General features: G+C 40.9%; 1 protein-coding gene and 1 long non-coding RNA gene across 6 annotated transcripts in view; one reads left to right on the top strand and one right to left on the bottom strand.

The window, feature by feature from the left end:
• Positions 1 to 14,074: 14,074 nt before the first annotated feature.
• On the top strand, positions 14,075 to 20,491 carry LOC132210104 (uncharacterized). Its single transcript, XR_009446306.1, has 3 exons — positions 14,075 to 14,181; positions 18,127 to 18,302; positions 20,311 to 20,491. It is a non-coding gene; the product is annotated as an uncharacterized LOC132210104 (long non-coding RNA).
• The window catches only part of alpk2 (alpha-kinase 2), a 79,150-nt gene continuing 68,166 nt past the window's right edge, over positions 14,771 to 25,754 (bottom strand). For 3 of the 5 annotated variants that reach the window (XM_048545875.2, XM_048545525.1, XM_048545708.1), the window contains 3 exons: positions 23,873 to 24,090; positions 23,185 to 23,233; positions 14,771 to 15,688 (listed from right to left, as the gene is read on the bottom strand). In XM_048545875.2, the coding sequence (XP_048401832.1) occupies positions 15,430 to 15,688; positions 23,185 to 23,233; positions 23,873 to 24,090 (526 nt within the window). In that variant the 3' untranslated portion in view covers positions 14,771 to 15,429. The remainder of the gene's footprint in view (positions 15,689 to 23,184; positions 23,234 to 23,872; positions 24,091 to 25,754) is intronic. The other 2 variants (XM_048545616.1, XM_048545794.2) reach the window with 2 other exon arrangements.

The raw sequence follows: 25,754 nt of genomic DNA, 5'->3' as shown, positions 1-25,754 counted from the left end.
TGGCAGACTCAGGATGGGATCACCCCACAATATCCAACAGGCTTTTGATGTCCTTCTGCCTACATGCACAGAGTCATACAGCATAGAAACAGACCCTTTGGTCCAAATCATCCGTGCCCACCAAGCTTCCCAAACTAAACTACTCCCATTTGCCTGTAATGTAAAAATTGCAGATGTTGTAAATCAGGAACAAAAGCAAAGTTGCTGGAGAAGCTCAGCAGGTCTGGCAACATCTGTGAAGGAGAAAACAGCTAACGTTTCTGGTCTGGTGACCCTCAAAACAGAGACCTGCTGATCTTCTTTGTTTTTGTTCCCATTTGACTGTGTTTGGCCCATATTCCTATTCATGTATTTGTCCAAATGTGTTTTAAACGTTGTACCTGGCAGTACATTCCACTTGTAAGCCACCCTCTGTGTGGAAAAGCCCCTCAGGTGCCTTTTAAATCTCTCTCTCTCTCTCTCTCTCTCTCTCTCCCTTCTAACCTTAAAAATATGCCTTTTAGTTTTGAACTCCCCTTCCCTGGAGAAAAGACCTTTGCTATTCAAATTGCCAATGCCTCTCATGATTTTATAAACCTCCTACACACCAGGCAGGAAAAAAAACACTTGTGTTGCAGAAGGTATCATTTGAAAAGGAAGTTTATAAGCCTATCCAATCAACAAGGTTTGTGTGGAATACCAGGAAGGCCTCAAATATGTGAATTTAGTTCAGCTCTACCTTGGGAGATTGCATTTAGTCAGAGTATGGACAATGAGCAAAGTGTGTGCAAGAATATCTGCTGCTGATGATAGGAATAGCCAGACTACAGACAGCCCACAATAGGCTGGCTTAGAAGTTTGGATCACAGCAGTATCATGGAGGAAAGCTGTAACTATGAAACTGTAGCCTGGGAGTCAGCATTATTAGGAAAATGGAAGGCACAATGGGTAGAATTTAAAAGTAATGTGATGGCCGTCTGTGTGTGTGCGTACAAACTGTCAGGTGTCTGGCCCAGCTGTTTGACAGTTGAGGTCCTATGTCAATTTTATCACCTATTGGATTGCTACTGATCTACTCCAGTTGTTTTCTAAAACCTACTTTTCCTCATGGCTTCCCCCACCCACCTCCTCATAGCCCAACACACGTTGTGCAATGTTCATGGACTTTTGTCTCTGACATTGAAAGGTCAACCTAATTACTTATGCTATATTACCCCATTTCCTCAGTTCACCAAGATTTTGCTTGTCCTTGTCCTCAGCTCTCTGTTTCTCTCCAGTATGACCTCCCTATCTGGTCCGTGAGATTTCCCTCAAGCTCCAATTTGTCACCCAACTGCTGACAGTTTCTAATGTGCTTTTTCTGGTCACCACACTAGTTGCTCTTGTTGATAGTTGTCTCTCTTCAGCATCTTTCTTTTTGAAAATCCTCTATCATGACCCCTCTGCTGAAAAAGAACCAACCAAAGGCACCTTTACTTTTCAAACTACCGTCTTTTCTGTTCCTTTCCCCAAGTCCTTGAACATATTACTACTTCCCAAGTGCACTCATCTCTCCCTTAACTTCATGCCTGAAGATTTCCAACAGCAGATCTCTGCTCATGCTACAGCACAGAGGTACTGCTAATTAGCGTGGAGGCGATCCTAAACAATTCCAGATCCCATCTACTGTGATCCTGCACCCTATGGCCTCAATCCGTCCTTATTTTTCCCTCAACTTACATGAAGACTTTACTGATGTTAACCACACCATTCTCTAAACATTTCCATTCAGCTGGACACTTTCCTATTCAGTTCCATTCTCGCTGACCAATCCTAGCCAGAGAACTTATGGAATTGCTTCTTTCCATATACGCACATAAAGTCATGTCTGGAATCCCCAAAGATTCTATCCCTTTATTCTCATCAATATGCTGCTCCTTGCTGACATCACTTGGGGAAAAAAGTATCAGGCTCAATGTGTACACTAGGAAAACTCAGCTGTAGTTTACCACCACCTCTCTTGATTGCTGTTGTCTTTTGTCCAGTATGTAATGCTGGACGAGCAGAAATATCATGTCACTTGACTAAACTTTGGGAAGTCTGTAGCCATTATTTTCATCCTTTGTTGGAACTCCTTGCTGTATTTGCTGATTGCTTCCAGCTCTCTGCCAAGGGAGTTATGCTACGCTAGACTTGACACCCTATTTGACAGTAAACACAACTTTCTTTTGAAGAATCATCATACTGGACTCAAAATACTAATGATGTTTTTTTTCCTCTCCACAGCCACTGCTAGACCTGCTTGGGTTTTTCCAGTATTCTGTATTTGTTTCAGGATCTATTGTCCTGTCTGTCGATAAGACTGCTTACTTCTGTAATATCACCTATAACTGTCTATCTGGTGCTAAAACTCTCAAATAGTTTTGTTTTAATTTGTTGAGGGATGTTCTCCTGATTGATGTCCTCTCTTTTGCCCTCCATAAAATGTATTTAATCTGAAGCTCTGTGGTCATAAGTCAAATTACACTATGTCCAACTCAGCCAACACCCCTCACCCATTCACATTTAAATAGAATAGAAACATCTGTGATGAAAGAAAGAGACTTTCATTTTAATCACACCTTCATTGGCCTCCAGAGCACTCCATTTAAAGTGAATTAAGAACTGTCATTGTTGTTAAATAGAAAACGCAGTAGCTAAAAAGCAAATATGTTCCACAAACAGCCTAGTGCGAATAAGCAGGTAATCCTTTTAATCACTTCTTGTTGAGGATTAAATATTAATTAGGATGTTAGTGCTGTTCAACTGCATTAATTCAAATTAATGTCTGAGAAACTTTGACATTCTAACCCATGGTTGGATGGTTTTTAGTTTCATGCTTCATCTGATAAATGCACATCTTCTATACTTTATTGAAGTGTTGGCCCAAATGTTGTACTCGCTTCACTGGTTTGGGATTGAGCTCTCAAATTTCAAAGTCAAGGGGTTGTGATGCTGGACCTCCTCTGCCCCACCCCAACCATTCTTTACAACTGCCTAGTCATAAAGATGTATAACACAGAAACAGACCTTTCGGTCCAACTTGTCCATGCCGACCAGATATCCTATATAATTCTAGTCCCATTTGCCAGCATTTGGCTAAGTACTGTAAGGAAGTGCTTAAATGGTAGGGGAATGGGAACCTGAGAAGGGAGACTCAAGATAGGAAAACAAAGATAGAAATGTAAAGCACAAAGCACCAATGGAAGACAAAGAAAACAAAGCCAGCGAATAGAAGATAATAAAATGTGAGGCTGGATGAACACAGCAGGCCAAGCAGCATCTCAGGAGCACAAAAGCTGACGTTTCGGGCCAAGACCCTGCGAATAGAAGTTTAGTGCAAAAATGACATGTAAAATGTTAAATATAAAAGTACTACATTTGAAGACACGGAGCATTCACAATAAGGTAGATGAATTAACAGCACAGATAATTTAAATAGACATGGTATGATTCTATTTTCAGAGAAGTCAGTTACAGGGTGACCAAGGCAAGGAACTGAATACCTTTTCGATTAATGTTTGGGAACAACAGGCAAAAAGAAAAAGACAGTGGGTATCCTTGTTAGTAAAGGGTGAAATAAATGCAATTGTGAGAGGATTTTGGCTTGGAAAATATAGGTATAGAGTGTATATGTGTGGAGCTAAAAAAGCAGCAAGCGGCAGAAAACATTGGTGAGAGTTGTGTATAGGGTTCCAAACAGCAGTAGTAAGGTAAGGGATGATCATAAACAGGAAATTAGAGAAGCATATAACAAGGGTGATATAGTAATTGTGGGTGACTTTAATCTAGATGTAGACTGGGCAAACCACATAAGTAATAATATTGTGGTGGATTAATTTCTGGAGAGTTTTTTTTACATTATTATGTTGAGAAACCAAACAGGCTATCCTACATTTGGTATTGTGCAATGAGAAAACGTTAACTAATAATATTCTTGCTTAGGGTTCTTTAGGGAAGAGTGACCCCGGTAAAATTCTTCACTGGGATGAAAAGTAAAGTAGTACATTCTCCAACTAGGGCCTAAATCTAAACAAAGCAAGACATGAAGAGTGAATTGGCTATTATAGATTGGGTAACTTAATTTAAAGTGGTGACGGTGGATAGGTTATGGTTGAAACTTTAGGAACAAACGCATACACTATAACAATTGTTCATATCTTTCTGGTGCAAAAACACAACAGTAAGGTTACCCAATTATGACTTAAAAAAATAAATTAAGACTGTATTAGATCCAAAGATGAGTCATATATCATTGCCCAAGCATGAGCACTGGGGAAAAAGTTCATAATACAGCAAACTAGGACCAAGAGATTGATAAGAGAGAGTAAATAAAGTTTGAGAGTTAAACGATGAGAGGCATAAAAGAGCAAACTTCTATAAGTGTACATGTAAAGAAAAACTAGTGAAGACAAATGTAGGCCCCTTACAGTCTGAAATGGGAGAACTCATAATGGAGAACAAGAAAATGACAGAGCAATTAAACAACTAATTTGGTCTTCATAGAAAAATATACAAAACTTCTCAGAAATGCTAGGAAACTAAAACAGAAATTGAAGGAACTTTTTTTTAATGAATACTATCATGCTGGAGAGATTGATAGGAATGAAAGCTGATAAATCCTGAGGGATTAGTAATCTATATCCCAGAGTATGAAAGGAGTTGGCCAGAAGAATAGTGTGTGTGTTGGTTGCCATCTTCCAAAAATATGTAGATTCTATCCAGCAGATTTGAAAGTGGCAAATATATTTTTAAAAGATGTGAGAGAGCAAACAGAGATTTACAATCTGTTATGCCTATCATCTGTAGTAGGAACAACTAGAGTCTATTATAAAATATATAATAACAGGGCACCTAGAAAATATCAACAGTAATGGGCAAAATCAACATGAACTTATAAAAAGGAAATTATGCTTGATAATGCTGTTAGGATTTTTGCAGAAGTAACTAGTAGATAAGATGGGAGAAAATCAATGGATATTGTGTATTTGGATCTTTAGAAAGCTTTTGATGAAATTGCACTTAAGAGGTAATTGTACAAAATTCAAAACACAGGGGCATGGTGTAATATACTGGCATGGATTGGGAACTGCTTAACTGACGGGAAACAGAAAATAGGGAAAATCTGCATTTGTGAAGAATGGTCTAGGCCTGAAACGTCAGCCTTCCTGCTTCCCTGATGCTGCTCGGCCTGCTGTGTTTATCCAGCTCTATTGTTATTTCAAAACGGAAGACAGTGATTAGCAAAGTTGTGCTGGGACTAGCCTTGGGCACCAGCTTTCCACAATTTATTGGAACATAAAGGAATCAATGCAATATTTCCAAGTTTGCTGACAGCACAAAAATCTCAGTGGGAGCGTAACTGGTGAGGAGGATATAAACAAGCTTTGAGGTCTTTTAAACCAGTTGAGATGATGGCAAAGACATAGCAGATGCATTATAATGTGGCTAATTGTGAAGCTATCCACTTCAGTAGGAAAAACAGAATGGCAGGAAATTATTTAAATGGCAATAGATTGGGAAATGATGCACAAAGGAACTTGCATATCCCTGTACAAGTCACTGAATGCAGGTTCAGCAAACAGTAACAAAAACAGAAGCTGCTGGAAAAGCTCAGCAAGTCTGGCAGCATCTGTGAAGAAAAAAAATCAGAGTTAACATTTCAAGTCCAGTGACACTTCCTCAGAACAAATGGGAAAACATCAGCTTACATGCAGAAAATAGGGAAGTGGATGGGGTAGAGAATAAACGACAGGATAGAGCCTAAAGAGAGAGAAGAGCAGTTGGACCGACAAAAGACTTAATCATGATCTGGCTGGGAGGGTGAATAGTTTGTTAATGGGGACTGTTAGTGATGGTGGGCTATGTGATTAAAAGGCCTGGTGTGTGGGGTAGGGGGCTGGGATATGGGAGAGTTTGGGGCCTAAAAATATTGAACTCGATATTGAGTTTGGAGGGCTGTAGGGTTCCCAAGTGGAAAATGAGGTGTTGTGCTTCCAGCTTGCGTTGAGCTTCACTGGAACACTGCAGCAAGCCAGAGACAGAGATGTTAGCCAGGGAACAGGGTGGTGCATTAAAGCAGTAGGCAACTGGTAGCTCAGGGTCTTTTTGGTGAGCAGAACATAGACATTCTGCAAGGCAGTCACCCAGTCTACATTTCATTTCTCCAAGCAGAGGAGGCCATATTCTGAGCAGTGAATGCAGTAGACTAGATTCTGTGAAGTGCAGGTGAAGTGTTGTTTCATCTGGAAGATATGTTTGGGCCCTTGGATACTGGGGGAGGGAGGAGGTAAATGGACAGGTGTTGCACCTTCGCTGGTTACAGGGAAAGTTGCAGTACGGCTGTGGGGGGAGGGGATTGTTGGGAGTGAAGGCCAGCGTGTCTCGGAGAGAACAGTCCCTGCAGACGGTGGACAGGGGAGGGGAATATGTCTCTGGTGGTGACATCTTGCTGGAGGTGGTGGAAATGGCATCTGTTGATTTTCTGGATGTGGGTGCTGGTGGGATGGTAGGTGAGGATAAGGGGAACCCTATTGCTGTTGCAGGAGGGAAGAGAAGTGAGGGAGATGGGTCAAACCTGGTTGAGGGCTGTGTCAACAACGATGCTATGGAATCCTTGGTTGAGGAAGAAGGTGGATAAGGATAAGGATTAGAGATAAGGAGAAACTTCTTCAGCCAGAGAGTGGTGAATCTATGGAACTCACTGCCACAGAAGGTTATGGAGGCCAATTCATTGAGTACGTTTAGGATTGAGATAGATAGGTTCTTGACTATCAGGGGAATCAAGGGTTACAGGGAGAAAGTGGGAGAATGGGGATGAGAAACTTATCAGCCATGATTGAATGGCAGAGCAGTTTCATTGGGCCGAATGGCTTAGTTTCTGCACCTATGTCGTGTGGTCTTATAGTCTTATGGTGGACATTTTGGAGGCTCCCTTGTCGAAGTTGACCTCATCTGAACATATTCGACAGAGACAGAGGAACTGAGAAAATGAGATGGAGTCTTTACAGGAAGCAGGGTGTGAGGGTGTATAGTCCAGGTAGCTGTGGGAGTCAGTGGGTTTATAGTGGATATTAGTGGCCAGTCTGTCCCCAGAAATGGAACCAGAAATATCAAGGAAGGAAAGGGAGGAGTCTGGGAAGACCAGGTGAGAGTGAAGGAAGAGTGGAAATCGGATGAGACAGGGAAGCAACATTGATGTTATCATCAATATATTGGAGAAGGAGTTGTCGGTAGGGGATGAAATAGGTCTGGAACAAGGAATGTTCCACATGCCCTATGAAGAAACAGGTACATACCTATGCCCCCCTCCCCTTAGCTGAAGAAAATGAGAGAAGACTTTAAAGAGAAGCTGTTGAAGGTGAGGAGAAGCTCATCCAAGTGGAGGAGGGCGGTGGTGGGTGGGGACAGTTCGGACCTTTGCTCCAGGAGGAAGCAGAGAGCCCTAAGACCCTCCTGGTGGGGAAAAGACATTTAAAGGGGTTGCACGTCCACGGTAAAGAGGAGGTCGCTGGAGCCTGCAAACTAGAAGTTTTGAAACAAGAGGTTTCTTGTCCAAAGCAAAGAGCACAGAGGTGAACACAGTGGAAGAAAACTTCGATGTCATGTCATGCCGAAAATTCATTAAGGTGGGGTCACAGAGGGATAAAACTGAGGCCTTTGCTAAGTACAGAATGGTCAGCATCAGAGAGCAGAAGGTTTGAAGGGATGGTGAATATTTGACAGGAGGTGGGGTTGGGAGAGGGAATGGACTCAGCGAGAAGGGAAGGAGACGAAGGCTGCAGAGTGTCATGGGTATCTTTGAGCTGTTGCATCTTGTGGTTCTTGATGCCTTTGTCCTCGCCCCTTCTCTTCCCTCCTGTAACAACGATAGGATTTCACTTGTCCTTACCTACCATCCCACCAGCATCCACATCCAGAAGATCATCAGACGCCATTTCTGCCACCTCTAGCAAGATGCCACCACTAGACACATATCCCCCTCCCTTCTCTTGTCCGCTTTCTGCAGGGACCATTCCCTCCAGGACACCCTGGTCCACACTTCCTGCACCCCCAACACCCCCCTCCCCCCACAGCCCTACGACACCTTCCCTTGTAACCCGCAATTTGCAACACCTGTCCATTTACCTCCTCACTCCCCAGTATCCAAGGGCTCAAACATACCTTCCAGGTGAAGCAACACTTCACCTGCACTTCCCAGAATTTAGTCTACTGCATTTGCTGTTCATAATGTGGTCTCATCTACATTGGGGAAATGGAGTGTAGATTGTGTGTCCACCTTGAGGAACATCTATGTTCTGCTCATAAAAATGACCCTGAGCTACCTGTTGCCTGCCACTTCAACATGCCACTCTGTTCCATGGCCAACATCTCTGTCTCTGGCTTGCTGCAGTACTCCAGCAAAGCTCAATGCAAGCTGAAAGAACAACACCTCATTTTCTGTTCGGGGACCCTGCAGCTGTCTGAACTCCAATATCGAGTTCAATAATTTTAGGGCCTAAACTCTCCGATGTACCAGCCTCCAACCTCACACACCAGACTTTGTTACCACATAGCCTGCCATTACACGCCCCCTGTTGTTAGTCACTAACAGGGCCCATTAACAACTATTCACCCTCCCAGCCTGATCGTTAGCAACTCCTTTGATTGTCCAACTGTTCTCTCTTTTTAGGCTCAATCCATTCATTTACTCTCTTCCCCACCCTACTCCCTTTTTTTCTGCATATAAACTGACGTTTTCCCAGCCACTGTCAGTTCTGAGGAAGGGTCGTCGGACCGGAAACACTCTGTTTTCTCCTTCTACGGCTAGATGCTGCCAGACCTGCTGAGCTTTTCCAGCAACTTCTGTTTTTGTTCCTGATTTATAGCATCTGCAGTTCTTTCGGTTTTTATTCAGCAAACAGTTGTTTGGCCTTTTTAAGAAGATTTGAGTGCAAGAACAAGGATATCTTTCTGCAACTGTACAGGGACTTGATGAAACTACACCTGGAATATTGTGTGCAGCTTTGGTTTCCTTAGCTAAGAAGGGATAGACTTACCATTGTGACAGTGTAGCATTCATTCACCAGACTGATGTCTGGGAAGGAAGATCATTGTGTGAGGGTTGTCTAGGCTTGTGTTCACTGGAACTTGAAGAATGTGTTGTAGAATCATACAGTATGGAAACAGGCCCTTCAGCTCAACCTGTCCGAGCCAACCATGTTACAGAAAGTGAACTAGTCCTATTTGCCTGCATTTGTCCCATAACCCTCTAAACCTTTCCTATCCATGTGCCTGTCCAAAAGCCTCTCAAATGTTGCAATTGTACCCACCTCTGGCAGCTCATTCCGTATACAAACCAGCCTGTGTGGAAAAGCATTGCCCACCTTTTAAATCTTTCCCCTCTCACCTTAAACCTATGGCCTCTGGCTATCGGACTCTCCTACCCCAGGGAAAATATCTCAGCTATTCACCTTGTCTATGCCACTCATTATTTTATAAACGTTTATAAGGTCAATCCTCAGCGTCCTAAGCTCCAGGGGAGGAATAACTGCCAGACTCTCCTTCTAACTCAAACCTTCCAGTTTCAGTAACATCCTTGTGAATCTTATTTATACCTGTTCCAGGTTAATAATATCCTTCCTATAACAGGGTGACCAGAATTGTACACAGTCCTCCAAATGTAAACTTTCCAATGTCTTGCACAGCTGTAATGTAACATCCCAACTTCTGTTCTCAATGCTCTGATTAATGAAGGCAAGTGTGCCAAATGCCTTCTTTACCACCCTGTCAACCTGTGGTGCCACTTTCGAAGAACAATGTACCTGTACCCTTCATCTCTCTGTTTAACAACATTCCCCAGAGCACAACCATTAGCTGTTTAAGTCCTGCCCGGCTTTGAATTACCAAAATGCTACACCTCATATTTATCTGAATTAAATTTCATCTACTATTTCTTGGCCACTGGCCCAGTTGATCAAGATCCCATTGTACTCTTAGACAATCTTCATCGCTGTCCCCTGTTCCACGAACTTTGATGTCATCCACAAACTTACTAACCAGACTTCCCATATTCTCATCCAAATCATATATAAATGACAAACAACAGTGGAGTCAGCACAGATCCTTGCAACATACCACTGGTCGTAGGCCTCCAGTCTGAACAACAACCACCTACAACCAGCTTCTGTCTCCAACCATCAAGCCAATTTTGTATCCAATTGGCAAGCTTTCCCTGGATCCCATGTGTTCTAACCTTACTAACTAGTCTACCATGTGAAACTTTGATGAAGGCCTTGCTAAAGTCCATTTAGACAATGTCTACCACTCTGCTTTCAGCTGTCTTCGTGGTCACCTCTTCCAAAAACTCAATTAAGCTGGTGAGACACCATGTCCCACACAAAAAGCCATTCTAACTATCCCTAATCAGTCCTTGCCTTTTCAAATGCATGTAGATCCTGTCTGTCAGAATCCCCTCCAACAACTTTAACCATCCAATGATGTGAGGATAATCAATCTGCAGTTCTTGCAGTCTTTCTTAAATAATGGCGCAACGTTAGCCATTCTCCAGTCTTCTGGTACCTTGCCCATGGCTGTTGATGATACAAATAGGGTCGATACTGTGTAGAGCTGGAGGACACAGCAGGTCAGGCAGCATCAGAGGAGCAGGAAAGTTGCTGTTTCGGGTTTACACCCTTCATCAGTCCTGATGATATCCAAAGATACACTTGATTAGGTTCCCAGGGATTTATGTACCTTTATGTGTTTAAGACCTCCAGCACCTTTTCTGTAATGTGAACCCTTCAAGACATCACTATTTATCTTCGCAAGTTTCCTACCTTCCGTGAAAGTGACAGGGTATCTCATTAAAACATATTACTTTTTGAGAGAGCTGAACGGACTGGAAGCAAGAATGAAGTTTGGTCAGCTGGGGGTTGGGGGTGGGGGGTGGGGAAGTGTGCAGTTGTCTTTCCAAAACAAGGGGTCACAGACTCAAAATACAGCCTATACCATATAGGACTGAGATGAGGAGAGGAAGGTCTTCACTTGGAACGTGGTAAACTGTGGAACCTCTACCACATAAGGCTATGGAGACTATATTGCTGAAAAGATTTAAGAAAGAAATAGATTTCTAAACAGCAAATATGTCAAAGGGTATTTGGAGACAGCAGGAATATGGCATTGAGGAAAAGGTCAGTCATGGTCATACTGAATGGCACAGTTTTGATGGAATGCCCAAATCTTGTGCCTACGTTCTATGTTTCGTCCCTCTCCAGCCACTCCCAAGAACATCTTTCCCACACCTTTCCTAACATTATGGTCTCTTCTGCATCCCTGATTTCTTTCACTCCACCGTTGACACATGTGCACGTGTTTTAGCCCAAACCTTCCTCTTTAAACATCCCTGCCTCACCAGTTCTCACTCTCCCCCTTCAAGATGCTCTCAGAAACCAACTCTTCTCATCAAGTTTTGGTTACCTCTCATGATATCGCCTTTAACTTGCTGCCAGTCATTTTGTCTCATTACTACCCTTTGAAAGGTTGTAATTGCAAGTTGTTGTTGGATCATTAACTCATCTAGCTTGTTCCTCAGATGTTTCTACAACTATTTAATAACTAGAACACAATTTCAGCATGGCAGTTAATACATTTTACCCATCTAGTTATTAATCTCCATCCATTGGCAACCTCTGACCTTGACAATTGTGTAGATAAAAACTGACATTTTAGCTTGGCAATTGAATTGTCGTATGAATTTGATGTTCTCTGCTGTGTGATTGAACTAACAACAATGCTAATACCTGTATTCTGTCATAATAATAAGTTATAACCAGTTGAAATTGGCATTAACCTTTCTACTTGTGCAGTATGACATTTAATAGAGATTCAATTTGTTATTTTATTAAGGCATTGCTATATATTCAAAATCAGTTGATTTAAGATCAAGCAGAGGATGTCCAATTGGTTTCCTCATAATTTCCCCCCATGGGCTTTGTATTATTATCACTATGCAGTTTATGATATCAAATATCAATTCTATTCAACTGACTTATTGAGATAGCCAAACGTTGACCATCTATAATAAAAATAGGAAGTATTGGGAAGCTCAGCAAGTTTGTCATTATCTATGGAAAGTGAAGCAGAGTCGCCATTTTGAACTGAAGTTATATCGGATGTGAAGCGTTAACTCAACTTCTTTCTCCACAGTTGCTGCCAGATTTGCTGTGTTTCTTCAACACTTCCTGTTTTTTATTTCACATCCTCAGCATCCACAGTATTTTGATTTAACTAAGCGTTATACATCTGGTGCAACTCACCGTTTGATTACTCACCATTTGTTATTTTGGATTGGAGGACGAGTATAAATTAAAAGTGGAAAGGTTTTCTTTATTCATTTAACAGGAGGTGGGCATTGCAGGTTGAGCTAGCACACATTACCCAATCCCTAATTGTCCAGAGGACAGTCAAGAGTCAACCACATTGATGTGAATCTGGACTTGCATGTAGGCCAGAGAAGTAAAGACAGCATAATTTATTCCCTCAGGGACATTAGTGAACCAGGCAGGTTTTCATGACAATTGCAGTGACTTATATGGTCACCATTGGCTAGCTATGCATTCCAGATTTTTATTGAATTAAAATCTCATCATTTACTATGTTTCTGTGGAGGGTAAGCATCAACATTGATTGGTTAAGTTGAAGGGCAGAAATTGCGAGAAAATCTCAGCAGGTCTGGCAGTATCAGTGGAGAGAAATCAGAGTTAATGTTTCAGGTCCAGTGACACTACTTCTGAACTTCAGCAGAACCTCAGAGAACCAAGGCCAGGAAAACCACTTCTCTCCATCCTCACCAATCTAATCATCAAAGATGCCTTCATGCGCAGCAGTATTTGAAGGAATTACTAAGCACAATCCCTGTGGATATAAAGATTTATTTTCACAATGAGGATGCTCCTGCAAATATGCATACTACCACCATGCTGAGCAAAATACATTCAGAAAAAATCTAGCATCTTAAAACTGGACCACCATAAGGTGCTGGAAGTCATCAGCATTAGCAGAATATTTTTTGGCCATAATCTGTAACCTTGTGGCTAAGCCCAGCAGTTTTGGGTGCAAGAGCTAGGGGTCCTCTTGGAGCTGTACAGGAGTTTTGAGAGTACTCCCTCCCAGAGCGATATGTACGGTTTTGGTCTCTGTACCTAAGAAAGAACTTGCCTGAGTGGATTTGAAACAAATATTGAATAGATTGATTCCTGGGATGAGAGACAATAGTGCTGCTCTCTTCTTGGAGACTGGCAGTGGTTTTACTGAGAGTCACTACTCCTCAGGCAAGGAGAGATTGAGAAAGAGAATCCTTCGTGGTAACCTTGACTCGTGTGGGAATTGAACACATACTATTGGTATCACACTGCGTTATCAGCCTACTATCCAGATAATTGAGCTAACTGATGCCTATGTTCTCATAAAAGGTGAGAGTGAATAAACATAGCCTACATACCTGAAGTTTAGAGATGTGATCTGATTGAAATATATGGGATCCTGAGAGGGTTTGACAGGGTAGCTCTGAGAAAATATGTTGCCGGCAGAAGTTTCTAGAACCAGGGGACTATGCTGGGTCAAAATCCTGGAATGCCCCCAAGCAAAATTGTAGGAGTACTTCGAACACACCAACTCCACTAGTTCAAGAAGGTGACTCATCCTTATCTCCTCACAATCAGCTAAAGATTGGCAGATTTTTCTTTTAATCAATGGAGCAACCTTATAAGTGTCATTTGAGTTTGGATTAAAACTGAATTATCCAATATGCATAAACAAAATGACATTCTTACTACTGACTTGTTGTCACACAGCAATTGGACCTTATGGCTTGGAAGTAGAATTTATAACTATTGGTTAGTCTAAGTTAAGAAAGTCCACATTATTAATATTCAGAAACCTATGCTAACTACTGTTTGAAAATTTTCAGCATAAATGATCAGCACATGAGAAATTACTAAACTTCTATCTGTGATTAGTGATTTTTATAATAACATTTTCAGTTGGCTAATCTTCTATGTTCTGTTCAGGAGTAAAAGAAAATCAAATTTCCATCTCTCACTTTCAATGTAAAGGCATTTCTGTTCATCTGCAACTCCAGTAGAGTTTTGGGCATGTGGCAATTATGGAGGATGAAGAATGGAAACTCAGTGAGGAAAGCATTAGGTATGTGAAGTTTGGATGACAATGGAATTTGTAAGTTTTTGAATGGCAGAGATGCTGAGGTAAGTGAAGAGATGGACAATATTCTGAACATGCAAGGCAAGTAGCCTTGGTAATGGAAAAACATCTGAGTTTTGAAGGACAGTTCAGGAATAGCAGGATGCCAAGGCTGTGTTGACTCTGGTCTAGCCTGGAGGTATAATCGCCAAGGGAGTGAAGTTTATGAAGGGGTTTTGTAAACAGTGGCTTCAGTGTTCCTAATGTTGAAATGGCACATTCAAGATTGATGTGAAGCAGTCCAGAAAAATGTTGATGAAATAGAGCTGGCTATGATTGGGTTCAGCACAGCAACACACTGTATTCTGGACTGACCCTCTGTCTGGATTTTAACTTGAAATTATCCCAACAAAATAAAACTGAAATAAACTAAAAAAAGTTCGAAGAAAGGCCCTTCCATATGCAACATATACACCATATCTTTATTATAAGCAGAGGTTCTTTTCACCTGATATAAACTGCTGGAGGTTGCAACAATTCAAATAGTCACAGAACCTTACAAAAGAATTATACTCATTTAAGACTAAATCACTGATTGTGATGGCTTTGCTTCTTATTTTTATTTTAAGAAATCTAAGTCAACAGATAAATTACATGGTACATAGCACCAGAAAAGCTGAATCAAAGTAAGAAAGCAGATAAGTCAAGAAATAGTAATTGGATGAAACCACAGTTGATATTAAAAATACTTAATAGGACAGGATGGTTGAGGAAAGGACAAGTTACAAGTTACAAGTCTTAGGGAAACTATCATGGGATGGCACAATGAATTTTTACTTTAATGCACGAAGAATGCTGAGTGCAGGAAGACTGTGTAGTTTGATGCATCAGGACGTTGATGGAAGTAAATAAAATTCATCAGAGCAGTAACCACAGCAGAAGCCATAAAATTCTGCGAAACAGGTAGCAATGAAGTGAAGGACTTTGGAGACTTAAGACCATCCAAGTAACTGATCATTAAGATTCTATTCAGGTTATGGTATCTTCCCAAATATAGCTACAATAGCTTAGTGCAGTGTGTTCTCTCTGGGTTTAGTCCCTCCTGAATGTCTGGGATTGATGAATTTATTCTTTTTTTTTCACTTGCATTGATAAGTTTGACAAAAATCTTTATGATAGACAATGTGATGCTACATAACCATCATAAATAAGATACATGGCCCATGCAGCAGCAGAACTGATTGTTTCTAGCATTTATAAATGTTTCTGTGAAGTTTTATCTCCAAATGTACTCCTTACAAAGCTTCGTCTTGTGCTCTGAGGACTTGATGGCATTTTCTTTGTAGATTTTGGGATTGGTTGTGATGCTTGGGTTTTCATTGGGGAAATCCTCTTGGGTTTATATTGATTCAGAGATTTCAGACCCATCATTTTACAATATACGTTACACTGATGGAGAGCTTTGAATTGGTCAATAAAGGAAATGGAACAGTTCCCTTTAAACCCTTTGTATCTGAAAGAGAAAAAACAAGAAATGAGATACACCACTGACTTGTTTTGTGTATTGTCCACCCTGTCTTCTGCAGCTGTGAGCAAGTCTACTTGTTGGTGCAGCAGCTTCTGTGTACTCATGTTCTACTCGAATTAAAGGAGCAGATAGATTATTGATAAAGAATTATTATCTGATATGCTGCATCTTCTGTTTTTCTTTGAAAAAGGTAGCTGCATAACTCCATCAATGGTAAAGCCTCCATCCATTGTGAATCTGAAGTGTAAAGATTTTGCCTTTATCATTTAAACAAATTTTGTGTAGCTTTAAGGGCCACCTGTTGAGATTTTGGTCATGCACTACCACAAATTTGCCACTAAACTGCACTGTTGCACTTTATCACTTTTTGGTTTACTCAGTTAAATGATAAATGAACTTGCCTTAAAATGGCCCAGCAAAACCTATTTGTTCCATTTGATATTTTTCTCAGCATAAGGAGAGTCAATCATTTTCTGCAAATAAATCTCCCCCTGCCTTCATTGAAAACAAAACGATAAATCTGCACATTCCTGATAAGTTCAGGATCTTTACTGGATTCTTCACTTTGCATTATCTGGAAAATAATTGCTGCAATTTCTCTGATAATTTCCAACCACTCATGATCGAAAATAGCAGAACAGAATTTTTTTAAAATTCTGAATTCTTCTATTCTTAAATAATGAGTATAATAATGTTCCCATTCGTTCACAAGTCCAAGAAAGCATACAACTTCAGTTTGCTGCTGTAAACAGGAATTTTGGGATATGTGTTACATGTTCCACAAAATAGCCTACTCCCAGGGGAAACGTCTGTCATCCTCCGTTTCTCCTTAGTCTGTATAATGGATAATGATGGGATAGTGTAAAGGGTGGGGCTTAGATTAGTTCACAGGTCGGCGTAACATCGAGGGCCGAAGGGCCTGTCCTGCGCTGTATTGTTGTATGTTCTATGTAAAGAGTGGAAATTGTAAAACTCTTTTTTGAAACATAGTGCAAAAGTATTATCCAATTTATTGCATTGCTCTGCTTCTTAGTGATAACTGCTTGGTTTAATGACAATGCAAGTAATTTGCTCCACAGCGCCGTACTTCATAACGTTTTCAAAATACTGGGAATGGTGGCAGTTCAGATACGATGGCAGGAACCCTACAATTGCAGAGAGAGGTGTTTATATGGAATGGGGTGCCAGAGAGAGTGGTTGAGGCAGCTACAATAGCGACATTTAAATAAACATTTGGATAGGCACATGAGTGCGAAGGGTTTAGAGAGAAATGGACCAAATGCAGGCAACTAGAACCAGCTGAGTGGGCACCATGGACCAGTTTGAGCTTCAAGGGCCTATTTCCATGCTGCATTAGTCTATTACTCTATCTATAGCATGTGCCAGAACTACTCATGGCAACAATAATCTCCTGTGGAAACCAAACGGGATGGGGCTGGGAGACAAATAAAAATAAAGCAATTAGAGGTTTTGCTATTTGGTTCCTGACCTGATCCAGCCAACTGGAATTTTAAACTGTAGGCAGAAAGCTTTTTGATTAAAACGGCAGCCATACATTTTTTGAGGGGATTAAAGCTGCAACCCAGAAAAGTCACATTTTTATTGAACGGTGGAGTTGACTAAGGGCCTATGTCTGCTAGGATTTTGTATGATTTTGAAGTACATCCATAAGGTGTTAGAGGTCTGAGGATGACTTGGATTGTTTTATTGAGAGAGAGGTGTGGATATTTATTCTTGGGGGACAATAACAGCAGTCTACAATGAGTGAACCCTGATCCTCCCGAAGTCCAGAAGGGTGTACAAATATTAAATTATGAAATTGTGTTGTGATCTATCTCATTGCCAAGATAAAAAGGAGTTGGGTTCAACTATGACAAATTAATATTTCTACTTCGATACACAGTTAATGTATTTCTATGCCATAGGAAAGAGTGTTGAGGAAGCCATTTTGAGATTGCGTTACAGACTCCAGGACAGTGGTACATCTGATGATTAGGAACAATCTAGCATGCAACAAAGGAAGGCCAAGAAACTAATAAGGAAAGTGAAGAGAGCAAGGAGCATAAAGATGGACTCAAAGAGTTTCTATTGATGTATAAAAGGGAAAAAAATTAGAAAGGATAATTGTGGGTCTGTTACAGGTAGGGACAGGAAAATTTATAATGGAGAACAGACAAATGGGGAGAAATTAAGGCCTTATGATGTAGGAGAGGAGTTGGGCCATTTGGCACATCAAGTCTGCTTCATCATTTGATCATGGCTGATATGTTTCTCCATCACATTCTCCTGCCTTCTCCCCAGAATACTGATCCCCATACTAATCAAGAAACTATCTATCTCTGTCTTAAATATACTCAATGACCTGGCTTTCACACTTCCGTTCCACAGATTCACCATCCTCTGCTTTCTATCCGTCTTCACAGGAGAAAATGCAGAAAACCTCTGAGAAATACAAAGTGTCCAAGGGCTGTGGAATTGAAAAGCTAAAATATATTAGTATTGGAAAAGAGGTGGCACTTGAAAAGTCACCTGGAGTGAATGCTGATAAATCTCTTGAATCAAATGGGCTACATCCCTGTGTTTCAAAGGAAGGTAACAAGTGAGTAATGGAGATAAGTGGATGGACTGATGGCTATGTTGTATAAATCTAAAAGTTTCTGTTGATTGGAAGGTAGTAAATGTGACCCCACTCTTAAAGGTGGGAGGAAGAGGGAGAGTGGACAATTATAGACCTGTTAACTTGATGTCCATTGTAGGACAAATATTAGAATGTTGTACAAAGCATGTGAGAGCTGAACATTTAAAAATAATCCCAAAATCGGGCATGGTGAAAACTGATTTGTGAGAAGGAAATCATGTTTTACAAACATATGCTTGAGATTTTGAGGACACCACTTGCAGCATAGATAAAGGAGAATTAGCAGACGTAGTATTTTTGGATTTTCAGAAGGCTTCGATAAGATCCCACACAGTTAGGAATCACCTAATAGACAGAAAGCAGGAGCGTTGGAAATAAATGGATCATTCTCAGGGGTGCCAGGCTGAAGTCAGTCAGGTACCACAAGGATCAGTGCTAAGCTCAACAGCTGTTCATAATCTCTGTAAGTAATTTGGACATGGGGATCAATAGGAATATTTCCACATTTGCTGCTAATTGCAAAACACACTAAGTTTTGAGGAGGGTACATGAGGCTTCAAGAAGATTTTGACAGGTTAAGTTAATGGACTGGAACATGGCAGATGGAATATAATGTAAACATCTATGAAACTATTCTCATTAGTAGAAAAAATCACAATGAATATTTCTTAAATGGTACGACAAATGTGGGTGCCCCAAAGGGTCAGGGTGATGCTGTCATTCAGTCATTTGCAAATGGTATGTTGGCAGTTATTTCAAGTGGATTTGGGTATAGAAGTAAAAATGTCTTGGGGCAGTTGTATAGAGCCATGGTACGACCTCACCTGCAGTACCAATTTCAGTTTTGCTCTTCTTATCAATTCTTGAGGTTGATTTGTGAGAAGAAATTGAGGAAACTGGGTTTGTACTCACAAGAGTTTTTAGGAATGAGAGGTAATCCAATTGAAATTCAGAAATTTCTTACAGGACATGATAGGATGGATCTAAATGTGATCTGGAGGTGCCAGTGTTGGACTGGGAGGACAAAGTCAGAGGTCATATGACACCAGTTATAGTACAACAGGTTTATTTGAAATCATAAGCTTTAACAATGTGGCTCCTTCGTCAGGTAAAATGACTTCACCTGATGAAGGAGAAGCGCTCTTAGATATTGTGGCTTTAAATAAACTTGCTGTACTATAACCTGGTGTCCTGTGGCAATTGGCGTACAATCTTAGGATGAGGGACAGGTTATTTAAGATTGTGATGACAAAAGTTTGTTTACTCAGGGTGGTGAAGCTTCATAATTCGTTACTCCAGGGAGCTGTATGGCTTACTCCTCTTCCTCTTAGAAGCTGGGAATGGCTGTGAAGTATTTTCTAGAAGAATTGCAATTTAATAGAGTGTGTGATGAATCATGAATAACAAGGAACATTTTAATAAAGTGTGGAGCTGGATGAACACAGCAGGCCAAGCAGCATCTCAGGAGCACAAAAGCTGACGTTTCGGGCCTAGACCCTTCATCAGAGAGGCCCGAAACGTCAGCTTTTGTGCTCCTGAGATGCTGCTTGGACTGCTGTGTTCATCCAGCTCCACACTTTGTTATCTTGGATTCTCCAGCATCTGCAGTTCCCATTATCTCTGATCACAAGGAACATTTTATATTTTATTTGCCAACAAAGAAAGTAATATTTAATCAGTCTTTTTTTTAGTCATTTGATATAATAATTGCTAATAAATGCGAAATCTTGATGCACATTTTTCAGCTACTAACCAGGAGTTTGATTCACTTTAATAGTTTATGGCCTCTATAGCAATCTGAACAATAGGAAATATCAACAAAAGGCATCTCAGGTCTTTTTTTAACAAAAGAAAGATATGGCAATACATAATTGCTGATACATCTTTTTGTTATTTATGTTGTTTTGTGTTGTGGTAACTTGGTGCATCAACTTTTGTTCATTTCTTCTCTATCACTTTGTATTTCAAGGTAGAGGAGAAAATTGGATGCATCCCAGAGCAGCTTCATTAGTTTTAATGGGAGCTGCCATTTTCTATCAGCACTGGGATGACGCTGGGCTGCCTGTGACTGTCTGATCCGGGGAGAAATCACATTACTGACTACCATTGTCTAGATTGAATACCTGCCATAATATTGCAGATGTGTGATTCACGACACCAAACAAGAAGAGTCATCATCTCTCTTCTTTGAAATAAATTTGGCTAATGTATCAATGATTATGAACTGAAGGTAGTTTGATCACCTGAATGTGCTAAATGTTTTGGGAAAAATTTCAGCTGTGGTTGCACATCTCCTTGAAAATGTGATATGTTCGGGTATCAACTTCAAATTTACAACTCTTTGGTAAAAAATAATCTCTGCGTGGTTAAATATTCCGGGTTGCCAGTTGTACAATACACATAATATAGGAGGGGGGAATGGAAAAATGTTTTCTTTTAACTATTTTTTTCATAAGATTTACATGCAGTTGCCAAAGCTAGCATGTATTGCCTATTTGTAATTATCCTTGAGATGGTGACACCTTCTTGAATTTCTGCACCTCATGCAGCATAGGCACCACATGAGCCTTGGCAAGCTGCTGCAGTGTATTTTGTACACAGTACACACTATTGTACTCCAAGCTAGTGACAGAGGAAGTGAATGTATAACGTAGTAGATAGGGTGCTGATCAAATGGGCTACTTTGTCCTCAATGGTATTGAGCTTCTCATGTATCGGGGGTTGCTGGCAATTGAATCAGCACAATGATTCTTGGATATAATGGCAAACGTTCTATGGTTGAATAGTATAAAATTGAATGAAAAGGTACAGAATCATTGATCTTTCATTTGTGAAGTTCATATTTCCTAAATAAGCTCCATATTATTTAATGTTTCCTCAGGATGCAGACAAAATTGGAAATGGGCATTTATTGCTTATTGCCATTTGCAAACAGTTGATTTTATGACTGAAATAGTTTGCTAGTCACTTCTGAGATTATTAAGCAGTATGGACTCGAGCCACGTGTAACCAGGTTAGGCAGGGATGGGAGGTTCCCTCACTGGAGGATATACTAAATCAGTGATAACAAAGTGTGGAGCTGGATGAACACAGCCGGCCAAGCAGCATCTCAGGAGCACAAAAGCTGACGTTTCGGGCCTAGACCCTTCATCTTTGTTATCTTGGATTCTCCAGCATCTGCAGTTCCCATTATTACTAAATCAGTATCTTTTTACAATAATCCAGGATTCAGGTCTTTATTTTTCTGGTGTCAGATATATTGAGGCGAATTTCATAACTTCCCTTGGTAAGATTTGATCTCATTTCTGTTGTCATGTCGCAGCACTACACATACCTTCTATCCAACAGTCATGGGACGGCAGTCATGCCAGCTACATAGACTTGAGTCGCACTTGGGAACACGCAGATGCACTGCTACAACTTATTCTCCAGGTATTACCCTGGAAGTTGGAACTTCTGATAGACAAGTGGATCCCTCCAAAAATATTCCTGACTGTGTCTTAGGATTAGAGACAAACTTACTTCCCTAGTTAGGCCAGGAAAGGTCAGAAGGATTAAAACTCTCTTTAAATGCTGGCTACCTCAAAACTACACCCTGTTTCCCACTGACACCCTCAATTGTCCCCATGAACACCCAAACTTCATCCCCTCCTGATCTAAACACCTGCCCTCCCCCTAGCCATCCAACTCAGAGAATCTCTGGCTGTAACATCAATCTATTCATTCCACATCCCCCAACCTGACTAAATCTCACCCCCCACCGACCACAACCACCACCCCCCCAACCTACAAGGCATGACACAGGCCACATCACATCATCCCCACACACACCCTTGGATATATACTTCCAACCTTCCCTGCCCTGCAACAACCCTCCAGTCCATTGGAAACATTGCATTCCTGTCCTGGCCACAGCCTCAGTGTTGGCCACTCAAGTGACAGTGATCACCATCTCCACCATTTGGCTAAGGGCATGCGTCATTGCCACCCTAAGTCCTGGGGTCCAGCGAAGGAGGAAAAGTACGGCCCAAAAGGCAGGTGTGAAGACGGGGAATGGAAATGCCCGGGAGGATTACGCAGCACCAGTGGGGTGGGATTTGATGTGGAATGGAGAAACTTGAGGGATGTGTCACTTCTTCCTCTCAAAATCTGAGGAGGGTGACATTCTGGGATTTCTCCTACCTGAAATCTACACATCTGCACAAGACTGAGGTTGGTTGGGATGTGCCTGTGAATATCCTATAATTAGCGACTAAGTGTTCGTCTTAGGTCTTGCCTGTCCCATGTAACATTCCAGGCAGGAGAACAGTTTGAAAATGCTCCATTCTCTACTCTCTGTCTAGAAACTAATTCTCCATCAATCCTCAGATATTATCCCTCAGTCCACAAACCCATATGTTAAGAAATAAATATTTTTGTGCCACCTTACTGACTGCTTTTTGGAAATCCAATTATATTACACCTACTGGCTCCCCTCATCTACTTTACAACTTGCAGCCTCAAAAATAAACTGTAAAGTACTTGTCAAACATAACCTTATGACCACTGTAATCAATGATAATGAAACTCAGCCCCGAATAGGTGCAAAAGGGGTGAGTTAAGCCTGAGAAAAAAATCAAAATTTAAACTTCCATTCTTTTCATAATATTCTTGATGGGGCTTCAACCCAGCACTTTTAAAATAGTCTTACTATTTCTGATTGAAACTTTCGTAAGTAATTTACAGTAATAGCATTACAGACACATGACATCCATCTAGCAACAGAGAAAATGCTGTTGCAGCATCATTAAGATACAGAGAATAAGCTACTGTAAAAGTAGAGCTCAACATTTTCTTCACGTACCCTTTTCGACTAGTTGCTATTCCAATGTCAGTTAATTTCATTCCAACACCTACAGAGAAACAATTGGAAAGAGTATGTTTTGTTACAAATGCTGTAAATATTCAGACAAACGTTATTCCTTTAGTGGAAACAAAATGAAAATCTGTGAATATTGAACATCTAAAATGGTGGCAATGCAATTTAGCAGGATCCAAATAAAAAATAGGTTAATGTGAAAGACTTGTAAAGTGAGCAGGGAATGAATCCTTGCTGTCTAAAATGTTAACTTCACATTTTCTTTCAGATACTGACTATGCCCTTATGCCAGCTGCATTTTATTTCAGTAAACAGGGAACTAATAAAATTGGCCTATCGGTGTGGGAAATCTGCAATGATGATAATGCGCTACAACAGTAGGTGCAGCACAGATTGAGAGACAGAACTTGAATACTTCCATTTTGACTAGGTTTATACATGAAAGATAAAAATAAATCAAGGGTTACGGGTAAAGTACAGGTGTAGCACTAATTGGATGGTTTCCTCAAAAGAGGAATAATGGGCTGAATGCTAATGCTTTATATTCTTATGCTGGAACAGTTAACACACTTAAACTGATCATCCTACATGTCTATGATTACGTGCATCCACAAACACAGACACACATACTAACACTCTTATAAATGGTTTCAAAGCAGTATATTGTATATACCTTGCATATCTGTGACAAGGAGGTTACCTTCTGTCCATTGATAAACCCAATGTTGAAATGTACAACATTTCAGACCGACATCAGATTCTTTCCTACCAGAATTCAGCTCTCTGCCATCCTTCACCGAGTACTTAACAAACTCCCCAATCAGTTCCTCTTCTACTGTTGCATAAGGGATGTTGTTTGCTGGCCGATGAATGAGATAAATGGGAATGACTCTACAAAAGAAGCATGACTGTGTAACATCTGTATAGGATGTGTAACTCTCGCCACTGGGTAACAAAAAAACACTTGTTATTTAATTGCAATAACTAAAAGGACATGAACTATAATCAGAAATCAGCATGATTCTTAATTAAATAATTCAGAAATGTGGAACTGAATCATGCAAGTGAGAAGTTCCCATGTTCGGTTTTGGGCTGCATGAAGTCATCTGAGAAAGGATGGCAGTATGTGAATTACTGGCCTCAGTGTTCCTGCAATGGGAATGTGTTCCATTCTCCAGATCTAATGTATCAAATTTTGATAAAGGAATCTTGCACTCAGCAACTCACTTCCTGACTCCCCAAAGCCTGTCCACCATTTAGAAGGTATAAATTGGCAGTGGAATACTCCCCACTTGCCTGGATGAGTGCAGTTCCAACAACTTTCACAAAGCTTGACATCATCCAGGACAAAGCAGCCTTTTTGATTGGCAAACATCCACAAGCATCCATTCCCTCCACCACTGATGCTTAGTGGCAGCAGTGTGTACAATTTACAAGTGGTACTGCAGGAATTCACCAAGGTTCCTTCGCTAGCACCTTCCAAACATTCAACCATTACCACCTACAGGGACAACAGATAAATGTGAATACCATCACTTGTAAGTTCTCTTCTGAGTACAGGCTTGGAAAAATATCATTGTTCCTTTAGTATCACTGGGTCAAAATCTCAGAAATCACATCTTAACCTTAATGAGCATGTATCTACAACACATGGACTGCAGCTTACCACCATCTTCTCAAGGGCCGCTAGGCATGGGCAAAAAATGCTGGACCAGCCAGTGACATCCACCTGTGCCAAAAGTAATAACTGTGCCACCAATGTTCATCAAAAACGGGTCCTCTATCATGCCCATATGAAATCAGCCCATAATAAGGCAGAAAGAGTGAAGATGGGTGACAGGCTGGCTGTAATTCTGCTCCTCATCCTTTATGTAGAGAGAATCCTGACTTTAATTGTCCCGAGGACTGGGTAACTGTTTTCAAACTCCTGAACTGGTACTAGATGCTGTCGCTGACTGAATATGCTGGGACCTCTTGACTGGAGGTTATCTCCCTTGACTTGGCTGCTGGAAACCATGACAAGCTTCCTGGCTTTGTGTCAGCACTAAATGGAAAGGCAGTATTGTGAGCCTGGTATCTCCAGCTGAGGAGCAAGGTGGTAAAAGGTAAGACAAAGCAGTGATGCTAGAGTATCTAGGTAGGCTCAAAATGAGCGAAAACTAAGAGAGCAAGCAAACAGCTTGGTGATGCAGCCTGAGCCAATCCATGAGCTGGTGCATGTCCACAAGTGCCAAGTGTCCTTGCTGCAGCATTACAATAATAGTTGCCGCTGAAGCACAAGGTGCAGTGTTGAAGTATAAAAGCACAGTCTCAGTATAGTGGAGAAGTGCTTTGAGGGTTCTTAGAGATTGCCACTTGCTGACTACCAATGTCCGTGTACGTGGGGTGCATGTTGAGATATTGCTGCGTGGAGGCTCATCTCAGCCAGCAATAAGCTGAAGTCATCAGGTGCCTGCTCCGAGTCCCAAGTCGAAAACTCTTGGCCGCTGATTTGCTTGCAGTGGATGATAAGTTAGAAATGAGGCAAGATTGGAATCTGGGCACCTTATTTAAAG

The sequence above is a fragment of the Stegostoma tigrinum genome, chromosome 1, assembly GCF_030684315.1.
Source record: "Stegostoma tigrinum isolate sSteTig4 chromosome 1, sSteTig4.hap1, whole genome shotgun sequence".
NCBI classification, from domain to species: Eukaryota; Metazoa; Chordata; class Chondrichthyes; order Orectolobiformes; family Stegostomatidae; genus Stegostoma; species Stegostoma tigrinum.
This window is presented reverse-complemented; position numbering and strand designations above follow the sequence as displayed.